We start from the raw sequence: 16,634 nt of genomic DNA, 5'->3' as shown, positions 1-16,634 counted from the left end.
GTTGTTGTTCTCAGATGAAGTTTGTGGAGGGTCATGCCTATGAAGGTGGTTATGGTGGTTTCCCAAATAAATGCTTTGTTCCTTTTCATACAAAAATTGTCTACTGTTATGCACAGACTCAGTGCTTGCGAGATGCAGAGCCGTCCCACCCATAGGCACTATGTTTTTGGGGACTCCTGAGTGGCTGTTCCAAATGTCTTAAGGGTAGGAGGGGTTGGGGGATTATGATAGCCTGGCACAGGGCAACAGCAGGGGTCCCCTCCCCACTGTTCATGTGGGCAGTGGGAGGCAGAGCGACCCAGCAGACTGCTCGGCCCTGTCATGCCACCTTCACAGCCTGCTGCCCTCAGCTTCTCTTTGGCGGAGGGAAACAGACCATTGCGGCCCCAGGGCGCTCCGCTTCCCGCTGCTGTGGAGTAGCAGGGTGCAGAGGGCCAGGAGAGGGTAGCATGGTGGGGTGGAACAGGCTGCTAGACACTCTGGTTCTTGCCACCCATGGGGGGCGGGGATGGACAGTCCCTGCTGCCACTGCACTAGGCTCCCATGCTCCCAACAGACTACATTGCTTGGGGAGAGATTAAGGGGCAGAGTGGAGGCAGAGCATAGGCGGGGCTTGGGAAAGGGGTGGAGTGGCTGCAGGGCTTGTGGTGCAGGGTGTTGCCTGGGACACTGTGTGGGAGGGGGTTCCCTAGGCCCTGTGCTCTCCTTGAGACAGCCCTAGTGAGATGGCACATATTGCATCCGGAGTGGTGGCAAATTGTACAGAATACTGGTTAGGGGCTCAAGGTGGTTCTGTGATGTATTGTTAAAAGGAATCCTAGTCATTGAACCTGCCCCTTCTTGCTGCTGCCACCACCTGGAAGAAGGGCTATGTGAAAACTGTGATAATATGAGACTATTTAAAGCTATATTTTCCTTAATAATAAGAAAAAAAACATACGTGGGTTTCTTTTTTAAGAATAATGAAAGCTCTTCTGATCCATAAGAACAGCACCATGAACTATGGTGGTGTTCGCAAGCAGACGCCCTGCACATCTTACTCAGGCAAAATTCCCTGCTGCTGCTGCTGCTGCTGCTGCTGCTGCTGCCAATTGGCAGTTTTGTCTGAATAGGAACTGGCAACACCAAGAACGTCTTAATAATGGTACAGAGTATCAGCTAATCATTTCAGGAAATCTAAACCTGGCTTTGAAAAGCCCTGCCACACAACTTCATGGCCCCTTTATGGCATTTGCATTGTGTGGAGCAGAGCAACACAGACTCAGCAAGAGATGCAGGAGACCCTGTAACTCTGGAAGCTCCCGAGCATGCAAGAGAAGGGCACATATTGCTACATAGCTTAGGAGCATACAGCACGTGCTTCTGTTCCCAGGTAACTACCCCAGGGGAAAAACAGAGTGAAACCAAGCTCCTGACTACTCCACTTACCCTGCAGGGTAACTAGCATGCCTGGGGGTTCAGAGGAGCATAAGGAGTTATGCTCTTGTGGAGAGAACTGTAGGAAAAAGAAAATGCATATAACACAAGAACTAGGGGTCACCCAGTGAAATTAATAGGCAGCAATTTTTAAACAAACAAACTAAAAAAATTGAAGTTATTCTTTGCACATAAGTCAACCTGTGAAACTCATTGCCAGCAGATGTTGAGAAGGACAAAACTATAACGGGGTTTAAAACATAACTAGATAAGTTCACAGAAGCCAGGATGGCCATGGGCACAATGCAATGCTCTGATTATCCTTAACTTCTGACTCTCAGAAGATGAGAATAGATGTCAGGTAATCACTCGATGATTACTTGATCTGCCCATTCCCTCTGGAGTGGCATTGGTCACTGTCAGAAGACAGGACACTGGGCTAGATGGACTTTTGTTTTCACCCAGTACTGCTACTCTTACATTCTTTATGCCCTTCCTGTTGCTCACATGTGTAGAACCTGACACAAACTAACCCCTAATAATACAATTCTCCCACTGGAATGTGGCCTAGGAGCTGAGATTTCCCACCTGCATTTATTTGTCCCGTGTCCAGGCTAGTTATTAGAGCTGGGCACTGGTCAGATGATCAGGCAGAATGTCCCATTGATTTCTGTTGGAGTTTTACTTAGGTAAATATTATATGATAAGGCCATAAAAAGGTAAATCAAATTGAAAAATCAGCATTTCTGTGGCATTCATTTTAGCATATTTGAGATAGGGACCGGTCCTGGGTTTGCTTAAAGGTGATCATTTTTATTGTAAATTTTAAATTCTGTTCCTTCGGATTTCATCTTTCCCAGTCGCCATAGTAATGTGCCATAGAATAAAAGGTGGAATGACTACTATGAATATGTTAATTATTTACTTTTTCATTCCATTGATGCCATTTTGCATATTCTTTCATTCAACCCATTAAAAATGGCCTGTTGTTGCTATGCAGTCACTGGACTGTGTGGAAAAGTAAACACTGAAGTCTTTATTCTTCTGGTAGCTGACAGCTTTTCTCATTCTGGAATAAAAATGATAGTCTCCCCTCCCCCTTTTCTCCTTGTCCAATAACAATGGAGGCTGCATTAGTTACAGGGCACATGGAACACTGCCAGGAAATGAAAGTAATGCTTCTGTAGAAAACCTAATAAAAATGTGCATTAGGCTTTGATAGTGACTCTACCAGCCAAACCAGAACGAAATTAGCAAAGTGAAGAAGAAGACAAAGAAGAAAAGTAAAGTGTCACTTTGCTTCACAACTTTCAAAGAGCCTACACACTTTGTTCAAATGTAGCAGCAGTGGCAAGTCCAGATTCTTTGCCAAAGCCCTCCAGCAACAAGTTCCAAAACGTCTGAATGAGACCAGGCTTGCAGAGAAACAGGCTTGCTGGTAAGGTTAGCTTCTGTCAATATCTCCCTTAGTACAAACAGAAAATTTTTCTTTGACTTGTTTTCTCACTGAGATAGCCTGTTGGATTTATTTCATCTGCAGTCCATGAGATCAGATCTTGCGATCCTTTGCTCAGACAAAATCCAGATGAAATCAGTGGGGGTTTTGCCTGAGTAAGGAAAACAGGACTGGGACTTCCAGGACCTGCTGTGTATTAGTTGTCACAAAAATGCTTTCCTTATACCAACTATTATTCTGCTTGATGTATTATATACTTAAGGGACAGATTCTGCCCTCAGTTAAATTCAAGCAAAATCACTAAGGCTTATTCTTTGCTGACTTGCACCCTGTATAGTTATTAGTATAAAATGTCACTATTCTGATGTATGCCATTGCATGGGTAGAATCCTTCTCCCATTGAAACTCATGTGAAGGGATGTGGATTCTTCATCACATGAATTGTTTAAATCAGGATGAGGAATGAAATGGAAGCTACACAGAATTCAATGTGATCCTGGATGTTTTTCTAAAAATATGTTCTAGTTCACTCCTAAGATATGGGTATGATGCAGGAATGATGATCACAATACTCTCTTTGGCCTTACAAAAATTATAACTGTATAAGAAACTTAGTGCTGTAGAATAAGGACTTAAGTGATCAAATAATGGTATCATACAAAATTATGCTCAGCTTGTAACAATTCTTTTCTATGGCTGAAAGAGAAAAATACTTTCACTATCATGTTGACAAAGTAGCAAGTAGGTTTTGCTTGGGTTGGCAACTGTTCATGATAATATTGCAAGCCTGACAATTATTTTTCATAGGTAAATACTGAGGCTCTGCATTGTGATTGAAGCCAATGGAATACTGGTCTCTAGAACTGGGCCCCTCTTACTTTTCCCTGGACCTTTTTATTTGTGCTGGCCCTTATTCATCATTTGCCTGCTCTCTTTGTGGACCATGGCTGCAGAATTTTAATGAGCTCCACGCAGAGCTCCTTTCTGAACATGTTTTTGCAAAGGGACTTGTCGCACAGAGAAATTCCTTGTGTGCCACTGCTTTATTGTTTTTGTGTAAACTTAAAGTCAGTCTTGATTTCACTCCATACATTTCTCCATTTGAACCTACTGTACAGATACACCATCCACATCAACCATTAAGAAAGCTCAGCATGATATTTATTCATTCTTACCTTCCCCTCTGTCTCCTCAGGGCTCCATCATGCCGTGCTTACTCAGGCAAAACTCCCGGTGAAGTCAATGGAAACTTTTGCCTGAGTAAAAACTTCAGAACTGAGTGGGGCAATTAACTATTTGAACTTGTAAGTAGCAGATTTGAGGAAGCTGAGTAATAGGGAACATACTGGATCTGCTTCAGTTAACTTGTGATCTGACCCAGAAAACACACATCACTTTAAGCACATGACTAGTTCCATAGTCTTTAAAGTTAAACATTTAAATAAGAACTTGTCTATGTGAACATTTAGTTTGTGGTATGTTAGAGTATAACTTTACCCTGCACTAGGCTGCCTTGCACTAACTGTGTGGACCTTGCTGGCATGTATTACCAGTTCATTAATACACTTTGATTTAGTACTTTTGGAAATGGGACTAGTCAAAGTGCATTAATAAACTGTTGGTACACATCAACAAGATCCGTATGGACAGTTAGTCCACAGCAGGTCAGATTTGGGTAAACTCCTATCCCATATTGGTGAAAACACTACATGTTTGAAGAATGAAATACCCAATAAAGTACCAAAAGTTTCACCACATGAAGGATATAGGGTAGAAGTCTCTGAATAAATTAGGAAGTATTGCACATTGTTGACTTAGTCAGTGAGGACTATAAACTGTCCCTGATCAGTAGAAGTTCTATGAGCAGATGGAAATTACTAGCGTTCCCTCCCCATCTGTATTTTCATTGTGCCATTTTAGTTCGGTCATATATCTATCTATATATCTATCTATCTATCTATAATCCCAACAAACACTCCCATCTTCCATTTCCCTCTTCTGGCCAATGACTCCTTCATGGGACTGAAGTCTTCAGTGATTTGGCTGGAGTCATACCGAATATTTATTCAAATAACAAACTTTAAGATTTGCAAGGTTTAGGAGAGAATTACACAACTCATTGCAGAGAATTCCCAAACCAGGGCAGATATGAACAAAATGCGTTGCCAAACAAAACAGAAAGAGCAGAGAACATTCAGAGATTCATAGATTTTAATGTCAGAAGGACCATTCTGATCATCTAGTCTGACCTTCTGTACCATGCAGAGCATACAACTTCCCCCAAATAACTCCTAAAGCCTATCTTTCAGAAAAAAATCCAATCTTGATTTAAAAGTCACCAGTGATGGAGAATCTCCCTTGACTCTTGTTCCAGTGGTTATTTATTTTCAATGTTAAAAATGTGTGCCTTATTTCCAGTCTGAATTTGTCTGTTTCAATGTTTAGCTATTAGATCATATTATACCTTTATTTGCTAGACAGAAGAGTCCATTATTAACTGTTTTCTCCCCATGCAGGTACATAGGAACTAAGCCAGGGATTCTCAAACTTCATTGCCCTGTAGCCCCCTTCTGACAACAAAAAATTACTACATGCCCTCATGAGGGGGGACTGAACTCTCTGTCTACCCTAGCTCAACTGCCCTGTGTGGAAGGGGCGGGGGCAAGTTAGAGCCCTACCACCCTAGGCAGTGGGAATGAAGCAGAAGCCCAAAGGATTTAGCCCCAGACAAGGGACCTATAACCTGAGCCCCACTGCCCAAGGCTGAAACAGTCAGGCTTTGGCTTCGGCCTTAGGCAGTGGGGCTTGGGCTTTGGTCCCAAGCCCCAGCAAGTTTAAGCCAGCCTTGGTGACCCTATTAAATTGAGTCCTGTACTACAGTTTGAGAACTGCTGAACTAATCAATTTACCAAAACAATCAGACCATGTGAACTATTAGTATAAATCAAGAGCACATTTCAAGCTACTGTATATAGTGAAAATTAAAAGTTGGGATGCCTGCTGAGAATTTGAAAGAGGCAGTTCCTAAAAAAAAATGTTGAGGATTGTCTTTATTTAAGGCAAGTATTTGATTTCCAGAATTGCTTGTTTTGTCCTTGGTAAATTTCTTTAAACTCTGATCACTGTACTTGAGAAAGGGGGCAGAATGCCACTCGATATACAGTATTATAAAGTATATAAAATTGTTTTAGTTTTGCATGTTTTATCCTTTGCCAAATTTCAGCTATACTGAATAAACCTATAGGCTTCATGTCTTTAACCACGCAAGTGTTCCTCCTCTAATTGTGCTACACTGATGACATCTTCATCATCTGGACCCATGGGGAGGGGCCCTTGAAGAATTCCAACAAGATTTCAACAGTCCAGACCACTTCATACAGAAGATCCGCTTCCTGGATACAACAGTGCAGATAAGTGTTGGGCACATAAACACCACTCTATACGGAAAACTTACTAACTGATATACTTACCTACATACATCCAAATTTCATCCACCACCTATCACATGTTCTATTGTCTACAGCCAAGACCTACATTACAATTGCATTGGCTCTAATCTCTCAGGGCATGTCTACACAGTAGGGCTAAAGTAAAAATAAGCTATGCAACTTGAGCTACAATAATTGCATTGCTTAAGTCAAAATAGCTCATTTCAACTACACAGCAGTTATTCTGAAATAGAGCACTCTTCCCTTGTCTTTCCTTCATCCTCATGAAATGAGGTTTACATAAGTCAGAGTAAAAAGCCTGTTATTTTGAATTTATTTTGAAATAACGGGCTTGTTATGTAGACATGCACAATGTTATTTTGGGTATCAGGCAGGTACCCAGATTTCATCTACTACAGGAGAGACCTAACAAAGAAAGCAACAGAACACCACTGGCTATTACCTACAGCCCCCAGCTAAAACCTTTTCAACACATTATTAAGGATCTACAATCTAACCTAGATGATGATCCCTTGCTCTCACAGACCTTGGGAGGCAGCCCATTCCTCACTTACAGACAGCCCAGAAGCTGAAACAAATACTCATCACCAACTTCACACACCACAAAAGAAACACTAACCCAGGAACGAATCCTTGCAACAAACACTGTTGCTAACTTTGTCCACTTATCTACCCTAGTGACACCAACACAGGACCTAACCATATCAGCCATACCATTAAAGGCTTATTCACCTGCACATCTACTAATGTGACATATGCCATCAGGTGCCAGCAATGCTAGGGGGCTGGTGTAGACATATCCTAAGTAATTTTCCATGTTAGGTATTCTCCACATCTACCCTGATTGAATTAGCTCTGATATAACACTCCCTTCTCTAGAGCCCTGCTTTCTGTTTCCTTTGTCTTTCACTTCATGCATCTGATGAAGTTAGTTGCAGCTCATAAACGTTTATGCCATAATGAAATTGTTAGTCTTTAAGGTGCCGCTGGACAACTTGTTAATACACTAAAGCAAGTTATACCACTAGATGACCAAAAGAAAAAAATGAATTAAAATACTTAGATAATCTGAAGTTCCACAGCTCAGATAATTACATTTATTTATTAAGCATGCAGTCCAGTTATTCCTTAGTTCAGATATTCAGGGACCAGATGGCTCCTATCAACAGAGTTAAAAATAAACAAAGACCTTCTTCTAAAGCATCTGGTACTGGCAACAGTCAGAAACAGTGCCAAACTTCAACTCTCAAATCCAGATCTATATTCTTAGTGCTTCTGTCCCCAAACTTTGGAACAAGAGAATGCCTTTTACTCTACTACAGAATTATGATTTTTAGTTGGGCTCAGATTCCAAATCCCTTCCCCAAGAAGTGAATCAGTATTGAGATCTGGAGTTTTGGTTTGGGCCCCATACCATTTAAGTTTTTAAAATGCCAAAGGGGGGGGGGGCAATAAAATCAGTCATGGCATGCTTTAATTTGTTATTTGAATTAATTAGATTTTGGATTTTATATTGTATTTCTATATTGACACCATGAAAGTATAAAGCACATCTTTTATGATTTTATTAACCTGACACTGTTAAAGCATGCACTTTTCTCTCCACTAAGGGTATGTCTAGACTACATGGCTCCATTGACGGAGCCATGTAGATGTGCTTTGTAGACATAGGTAAATGAAGCGGCGATTTAAATAATCACCGCTTCATTTACATCAAAATGGACACCGCACTGTGCCGATCAGCTGTTTGGCTGGATGGTCCGTGGTCAACAACGGAAGCCTTTGTCAACCGCCCCATTATACCTTGTGTAATGAGGTTTACCGGGGCGGTCAACAAAAGCTTCCGTTGTCGACCGCGGAACGTCCAGACTACCGTGCTGTGCTGCCAAACAGCTGATCAGCACAGTGTGGCCACCATTTTGATGTAAATGAAGTGGCGATTATTTAAATTGCTGCTTCATTTTCCTTTTTCGAGTACACTAATCTACATGGCTCTGTCAACGGAGTCATGTAGTTTAGACGTACCCTTAGTGCCCGGTGCAACTCTATTGCTATGGAATGGGTAGATGCTTATTCAGTCCACTGGGATTTGAATCAATCTTTGGTTCTTTGTACAGAAAAAAAAACCTTTCAGAGTGATATTTCCAGTGCTTTATTGCACAGTGCTCACCTTTTGACTTTCATAAGGCATTTAAGTTTGGCCTTGACACCTTAGTATTCAGAATATCATCAATATTTAATACACTTAAATTATCCTTCAAGTAATCAGCCTGAATTTCCAATTGGATGAGTAACTGAATTTTTTTAAGTCTCATCAAAGAGCAATATGGGGAGATGGAGAAACTCAGTTTAAAGTGATGTAGAACAAGAGTCTGAAAATATGTCAATGCACTACATTGGTCTAACTTTGCTCTCATATTGAGCCACTGCTTGAGAGAGACAAAGGTAGGTGCCTGCCGGGAGACCTATGTACTGACAAGGAACTCTAGGGAAGATGTAGCCTTTCTCATCATGGTTCTTTCATGGTGAGATCACTTTGTGGGTCTTTGCACTAGAAGAACCAAAGGGAGAGAATTCTGGGGCAACCCTGCATTCTGTATTTACCTATTATATGAACAGAATTTTGTAACAATATTAAGATGTGTCTGTAATGTAAATAGTGGTTACCACTGAAAGATGGTACAGAATTTAGAAAAATTTACTACAGGTTCTGCAATACCAAACTATTTCCCCATACTTACAATATGAAAATATTATGGTATCTGAAATATACCATACAGAAAATACAGAATCTAAATGGTACCCTGTGCAGTGTTCCTAAGCCCAATGGCTCAGAAATATCCAAATAGCATGAGCTGAAAAACTGAAAATTGATTGTTATTTTTCAATTTGCCCTTCAGTATTTTAGGGTACCCTCTGCTCACTTTTTCAAGTTTTTCTCCACAATCATGAGGCCTGATATCTTATTTTAAATTTGTATATATGGAAAAATCAGTTTTCTTTGTCACATGACACTAGGAACAGGATTTTTTAGAAAAATCACCATAAAATGTGAGGCTTACAATAAAACTGAGAGTTTGGAATACCGCCTGTGTATGTACTTGAGTTCACTTTTTGACCATGAGTTTGTTCCATATGGAATGCAGTTGTACTGTGGAGAAAATGATTTGCCTATTAATTAGCTTTAGAAGGTTCTCGAATGTTATGAAAAAAGAATGTACTGACTTTCAATGTCATCGCTAATTTCCTGGGCACTACATACTGTAGAAGGATTGATCATTTTAATACTTTGCTGAATTTCTTAAGAAAAACAAAACAAAAGAAAAACAAAACCTCTGTATTAAAAACTACTAGCTGACCAAGAACTAATTAGCTGCTGTAGTAATATAAAAATACAACATTTTGTTTCACAGACTATAAATCAGAACAAGAATTCAATAGCTGGTTTGCAGAAGGGGTTCAACTTGTACTAACCTTGTTCCAGAAAAAGAAACTGGAGAAACTGTTATAGTGTCTTATTTGTTCTCTGTTAATTTAGCGTATCTGGACAGGCTGTATCTTGTTGTCTCCTACTATCCAGACTAAATAATTAATCAAAATAACTAGTAATTTAAAACATCTTAAACTTCTATCTATTTATGACTATCGGGTGTGAGCTGAATTTGAAAACAGCAGTTCTCTAGAACTTTTGGACTCAGGTGTTCTATACATAATAAATATTTAATAGTTCACAGTGAGCCTAAACAGAGCATATTGTGTATCTTCTGTGTCACTCGTCTCCATATTGCATGCCAGATGGTGAATCTCAAAAAGCTTTGGCTTTCATCAGGGCTGCAAAACTTCCAGGGTTTGCTTCTCTGTTTTTTTCCCGAAGTGTACCCAGATACACATGGCCAAAGCAGACGTAGAATGCTATTATTCCAATGGAATCTGGGTGCAACAGGATTTGTGTTAAATACCACAATTGGTCAGAAACCAATCCAACATTTCACTGGAAAGCAGCGTCCATGATAACCATTCTATGGTTGTACTCTTGTCTCGCGAGGAAGAGTGACATCTGTTGAATCCCTTATACCAGTGTTTCTCAAAGTGGGCCATTGGCCCCCTTTATGAATGCTGCTAATGGGCTGCTCCACTTTGTTTATCGGAAGGCTCTGCAGCCTTGTGGCTCCCATTAGCTCAGTTTCTCTGTTTCTAGCCAATGGGAGCTGCGGAAAGTGGCTGTTTCCCATGGCTCCCCCTGCCTGTAAATAGTGAACCAAAGCCAATGGGAGCCACAAGGCTCTGTGGTTGTGGAGCCTTTAGATACACAAAATGGAGAGGCCTGTTAGCACCATTCCCAAAGTGGTTCTGCAGCTCACTTTGAGAAAGTGCCTTACACCATTTTCTGTAGAACCCATTTTTTCTTTTAAAATCTCCTATCCAAGGAAGCCCTCAAAATCTGCTTGGGAATAAACTGTGCATGGAAATTGGAACCCTGCAAGTTTCAACTCCTGGGGCTCGTCTACACTGGCCCCTTTTTCCGGGCACTTTTTCCGGAGGATCGGGGCCAGTGTAGACGCTCTTTTCCGGCTTTTTTAAAAGCCGGAAAAAAGCGGCGGACATTTTTATTTAAATGCCGCGGGGGATATTTAAATCCCCCGCGGATTTCCCTACGACGACTGGTGAAATTTACATGCCCCTTCCGGAAAAGGGGCCAGTGTAGACGTAGCCCTGGGGTTTACATTGAATTCTTCCAGTCAGGAGGGTATGATCAAGGCTGAGATAGTTTGATAGTTTTGTGGTTAAAAACACTGGACTAAGAGGAGATTTAGAATCCATCTTCTGTTTTACTGGAGGTATCCTGAAATAGCCACCCCGCATCCAAGGAACACGTCCACTATTTTGAGATAATTTTCGAAAAAACAGACATGCTATTTTGGCATCCCTGTAAACCTTGCTCCACAAGGAGAAAGGGATGTCTTGAAATAGTGCTGTATTTCAAAATTTGGCACCATGTAGACATGCCAAATTTCAAAATTGCCTATTTAGAAATAAAATCGAAATGAGATATGCAATTTGCATACTGCAAATTGCATATCTTATTTCTATTTTAGAGTGCAGTCTAGATGTACCTTGTAAGGAGTAAGGGAAGTTGGAGAAAAAGTGTTCTGTTTCAAAATAAGTGCTATGTAGATGCTCCCAATTTCAAAATAAGCTATTTCGATATAAGCTATGCAATTGACATAGCTCAATTTGTGCAGCTTATTTAGAGTTAAGCTCTGCTGGATAGATGCACCCTTAGGGTTTTTCTGCTTTCTTGTCACCCAGCCTCTTTTGTGAGAATGATGTCATCTCATGATGACTATGGAGAGCACTATAGTAGCCCTCCTTGGCTGTCCTTCCCTAGAAGCTGGGCAAACAGGGAGAGAAGGCAGGCAGAGAGGTTTCCCTCAGGCAGTAAGAAAAATGTGCAACCCGCAGTGACCTGGCTTGCTACTTAGACATTGTTTTTCCTGGGTCTGTGACCTGTTGTGACCCTGCACACTTAGAAGCACTGTCTGTACCATGTTAGCACATCCTCATCATAGCACAAAATAGGCCTTTCCTGTTAAGCAGAAAGAGAAGACACGAAGAAGCACAGTGACCATTCACAAAAGAAGTGGGTTGATTACAGTATTTGTATTAAGCAAGAAGAAGTGGACATTTTGGATTAGTCTCTTATTGGCTCTATTGTTGTATGCTACCTTAGCCAGCTAAACACATGCTGCTTATATTTAGTAAACCACTGATTCCTGGGACACTTGTACAATAAAATTAATAAAGGCCCTTTATCTACTACAGAACAAATCACTATTAAAATACATGTTGTATTTGTGGCTGTCTGCTGATAGTGACTTTCACTCAAGGAACTCACATAGTTTACAGACTATTAGGAAAAGGGGGTGACAAAGGACAGAGTAAATCCTTAGGGCGGTGTTGCATCTTTCTACCTTAATGAATCCTACTTTTACTTGCATTTGAGAAACAATTTGGCATAGATTCACTGTTGCTTCTTGGCTGAACACTGTGACATGCTCTAGTCTGATGTCTGCTTCAACCTGTCTTCCTTGAATGCCCAAAGCTCCCACTGAAGTGTAACAACTGGTCTTTCAAGGGAAATTTGGGTCCAGCTGAAGTCTCTCCATCAACTTCACTTGGTTTTGAGTTAGGCCTTTTGGCCTAACACAGAGAACACAGGCTTGAGTCTCAGGTTTTGTTCTATCAAAGACTACTATAGTTTCAGATTACGGGCTAAGTCCTGAAACCCTCTGTATATTTTTCTCATTAACAATATTAATGAATTCCATGAGACTATTTACAGGGGACAAGATTAATTATGCATTTGCAGGGTCGGGTCCATCATAGTATTGAGCTGTGTGTTACAGCTGATTACTTATAAGAATGTACCACACACAAGTTTTCCCTTTTAGTTACTTATTATAAAGTTAAGCTTTTGTATTTTAGGTTGCTAATATTATGCTTCATATGTTTACTTACAAGGCAGGAAACAAAATAAGATATATAATTCACAGCCTATAAATGCTGTAATAGTTCAGATGCTCTTAGCTACAAGTTTAGTTGGGTGTTCTCCTTAAACTCTGAGCCAAATGGTCAGCTGTCATGATCGTTTTCCATTTGGTCAGTTCCTGTACAGCCACAGAGGTATGATAGCCCAACAGAATATACTTGGTGAACCCATGTGGGGGTGGGGGTGGCTCTACCTCTGGGCAGCCTCCATCCCTCAGAAGGTGGAATTTTATCCCAGATGGTGCAAGCCACCTGAAGAATGGTGTATCCTGAATTGTCTTGTGGCATTCTCATATGATGTCCAAAAAGTATAAGGCTCCATCTATGGACAATACAGTAGGCTGTAGACTGGTGCAACCATAAATGTATGCATTACTAATAAAGCCATTCCACTTTATGCTCAGTATATGATGGCATTTTGTAGGGAAAACCTCCAGTTTTTGTCTGAGTGCCCATGTTTCGCAGTTGTACAACAGTATGGGGAGGATACAGCTATAACAGATCCTGAAATTGATTATTGGGCTATGATAATATTGATTCCATATTCATTGTAAAAAAAACATGACAGATGTTGCAATGCCAGTTCAATGGAGAATCTCTGTGTGAGAGCTGCAGGAATTGGTAAGCACAGAACCTAAATAGCAAAACCTGGAGGCTGCTTCCACAGTTTCATTATTCAAAGAAATTAGAGTCAGGGGGGTGGACCTGATCCTAGATCTTTCAGCTTTGTCTTTGACCATATGGGTGTCATTTCCAATGAGTTTCTAAGTGCCCATTTTTTGCCAGATAGATTGCACGTGTGCATACATAATCCCAGTTTGTACATACACTTGACTGGATAAATATCTATCTAACCCTGATTTCAGGCAAATCAATGTTTAACATATGCACATCTGGCGGTGCTTATGCAAAGCTTATGCATCTGCATGAAAACAAAGGCAACTACTGCAAATGCAGACTACTGTAAGAATTCCTACTTACCATGTCAAAAACATGTTTGGGGAAGTCATTGCTCACTGAATGCTGAGCCTGCATTCCAAATAATAAGACAGTTATATTAGGCAGAGATAATATAGGGCACTGGCCATAAGACCGGTTTAAATATGCAATAACTTTTGGGAAATACAAAAACAAAGTGTCAGGAAAAAGCCCTATATTTCATGTGGGTTTTTTTTTCCAATTGGTTAATCATATTACAAATACCTCTTTTGTTACCATTATATTTTGTTGGCAGGAGGAAGTATTATGTTAGTTAAGCACAGCTGAAAGCACTGCAATTGATTCTTTTAATTAAAAAGCACTTACACGTTGCATGTTGCAATTTCACAGCTCTGCAATGCATGTGCTTTTAAAAAAGCACAAAGAATAAAGAGTATGAGACTAGTAGTTCACAGAGCGAAAGAAATTAGTGAAGTGCAGTGAAAGGAGGCTTTTGTAATCACAGTTGCATTGCTTAACAGGTCAGTTAACAAACTTTGACAAAAAGCAACTGAAAACTACCTCTCTAATTATCCTGCTCATGCTGCTTAAACTTCAAGGACCAAGAGAATGAATGTCACTAATCAATGAAGACAATGAATGAGAAGCTCCTAAGGATGCTTCTGTATATGTAACACAAGCACAGCAAGAAGGATCTATAGTGAAACGCTTTTTTAAAAGAGTTAATTATTTCTCTTCTATTTGTAATTATCTTTTGGAAAGGATTTAGAAGCCTGAGCAAAGTAAGAATGTTGACCTCAGAATCAGAAAACCTGTACCTTATGCTGGATCCCTCATCAGTGGGCATTTTTCTCTGACTTTGTGAATGCTAAGTCATGGAACTGTCATTACTATTAAACCCCAGAGAACCTGCCTGCAATGCAATGTTATTTTTATTAAGTGGATTTTTGCCAATATTTGGAAATGAAGAGCATTCTAACACTACATTGAATCATTGGGTTAAATTCAGAGGTGATACATGGTAATATAAGGTGCACATCAGTAAGGGTATGTCTACACTACCCCGCTAGTTCGAACTAGGAGGGTAATGCAGGCATACCGCACTTGCAAATGAAGCCCGGGATTTGAATTTCCCGGACTTCATTTGCATAAGTGGGGAGCCGCCATTTTTAAAACCCCGCTGGTTCGAACCCCGTGCAGCGCGGCTACACGGGGCACGAACTAGGTAGTTCGAACTAGGCTTCCTAGTTCGAACTACTTTTACTCCTCGTGAAATGAGGAGTAATGGTAGTTCGAACTAGGAAGCCTAGTTCCAACTACCTAGTTTGTGCCCCATGTAGCCGCGCTGCACGGGGTTCGAACCAGCCGGGTTTTAAAAATGGCGGCTCCCCGCTTATGCAAATGAAGCCCGGGAAATTCAAATCCCGGGCTTCATTTGCAAGTGCGGTATGCCTACATTACCCTCCTAGTTCGAACTAGGAGGGTAGTGTAGACATACCCTTAGTCACTGTAACTTGGACATAGAGGGACTAAGTTGTTTTTTGTTGTTGTTTTTGTTGGGTTAGGTTTTTGTGTGTGTGTGTGTGATTAGTGTAATTTACAAGCCAAAGTGTGGTGGGTGGGAGTTGGGGTAGGGGAGCTAGTAAAGCAAGAGAACAACTGACAGCAGGTGAAAATAGAGTAAATCATCTTTATATCCTTTTCCTTTGATCTTATGCTGTTAGTGGGTTTTGCTGATAAACAGCTCTCCTCACCTCTATTGCTTTGGACTGCAAATTACATGGGATATAACCACACTAATGAATAAGAAGTTGGACACTGCAAACAAAACCAGAAACCAAAACAAAAACACAGAGTTGGTCAGCAGCAGTCAATTTCACATCTGTACTTTTTTTTGTTTATCCAGACTGCTAGGACAGGAGCTGATGCATTATTTAGTGAATGTAGGTCCAGGTTATGGCCCTCTGTGATCGTCTGGGGCTGGATCGTATGGTACAATGGGCTAGCTAGGCATTTTCCCAGCCTAAGGAATCCATAGATCCATATAAAACTGCACACATTTGCAGCACATAACAAGTAGTGTTACTGATTCTACAAAATCTAAAAACTAGATTGAATATGTCTGAGTACCATCCACTGACACTTGATCTATTAACTGAGTATTTATAGTATATGTATACAGGCATTTTTAATTTGCAGAGCATTCTTGTAACACTCTGTAACTATTTATGTTTTGCCATTATTTGTATCTATTTAATATTTATTAGACATACCTAGTATGCTCACAATTTTGCAACCCACAAGAAAAGACTGTAATGGAAATAATCTATAGCAGAAACAGCAAATATAATTCAGGCAGACTAACTACTAAATGAAGGTTCAGTCTGAAGGCACTGCAAGTATCTCTGCTCTATGACCTCCTGTTACTTTCTTATACGGACTACTTCTATCTCAACATTTTGTGGAAAAAAGAGATTATACCTCTCGGCAATTAGATGGAAAATGAATATCTTAGCAGTAAGAAAGGATAGGGAGAATAAGACAGCTTTGGAAGGAGAAGATGAGAAGTTCAGTCTCACATGACAGTAGAATACTGATGCTTTCGAGGGGTAGCTGAATTAGCCTGTAACTGGAAAAACTTAAAAACCTACTAATAGTCTTGCAGCACTTAGGGTATGTCTACACTACCCCGCTAGTTCGAACTAGCGGGGTAATGTAGGCATACCGCACTTGCAAATGAAGCCCGGGATTTGAATTTCCCGGGCTTCATTTGCATAAGCGGGGCGCCACCATTTTTAAAACCCCGCTGGTTCGAACCCCGTGCA

General features: G+C 40.6%; 1 protein-coding gene across 4 annotated transcripts in view; it reads right to left on the bottom strand.

Annotated features, from left to right (window-relative positions):
* ANGPT1 (angiopoietin 1) overlaps nt 1-16,634 on the bottom strand; it is a 224,729-nt gene that overhangs the window by 158,181 nt on the left and 49,914 nt on the right. For 2 of the 4 annotated variants that reach the window (XM_075920222.2, XM_075920221.2), the window contains exon 2: nt 13,852-13,899. The exons of the other annotated variants lie outside the window; for them this stretch is intronic. In XM_075920222.2, the coding sequence (XP_075776337.1) occupies nt 13,852-13,899 (48 nt within the window). The remainder of the gene's footprint in view (nt 1-13,851; nt 13,900-16,634) is intronic. 4 annotated transcript variants of the gene reach the window in all.

The sequence above is a fragment of the Pelodiscus sinensis genome, chromosome 2, assembly GCF_052426305.1.
Source record: "Pelodiscus sinensis isolate ZL-2025 chromosome 2, ASM5242630v1, whole genome shotgun sequence".
Classification (NCBI taxonomy): Eukaryota; Metazoa; Chordata; order Testudines; family Trionychidae; genus Pelodiscus; species Pelodiscus sinensis.
The sequence above is the reverse complement of the archived record's forward strand: the minus strand, read 5'-3'. Positions and strand labels throughout refer to the sequence as shown.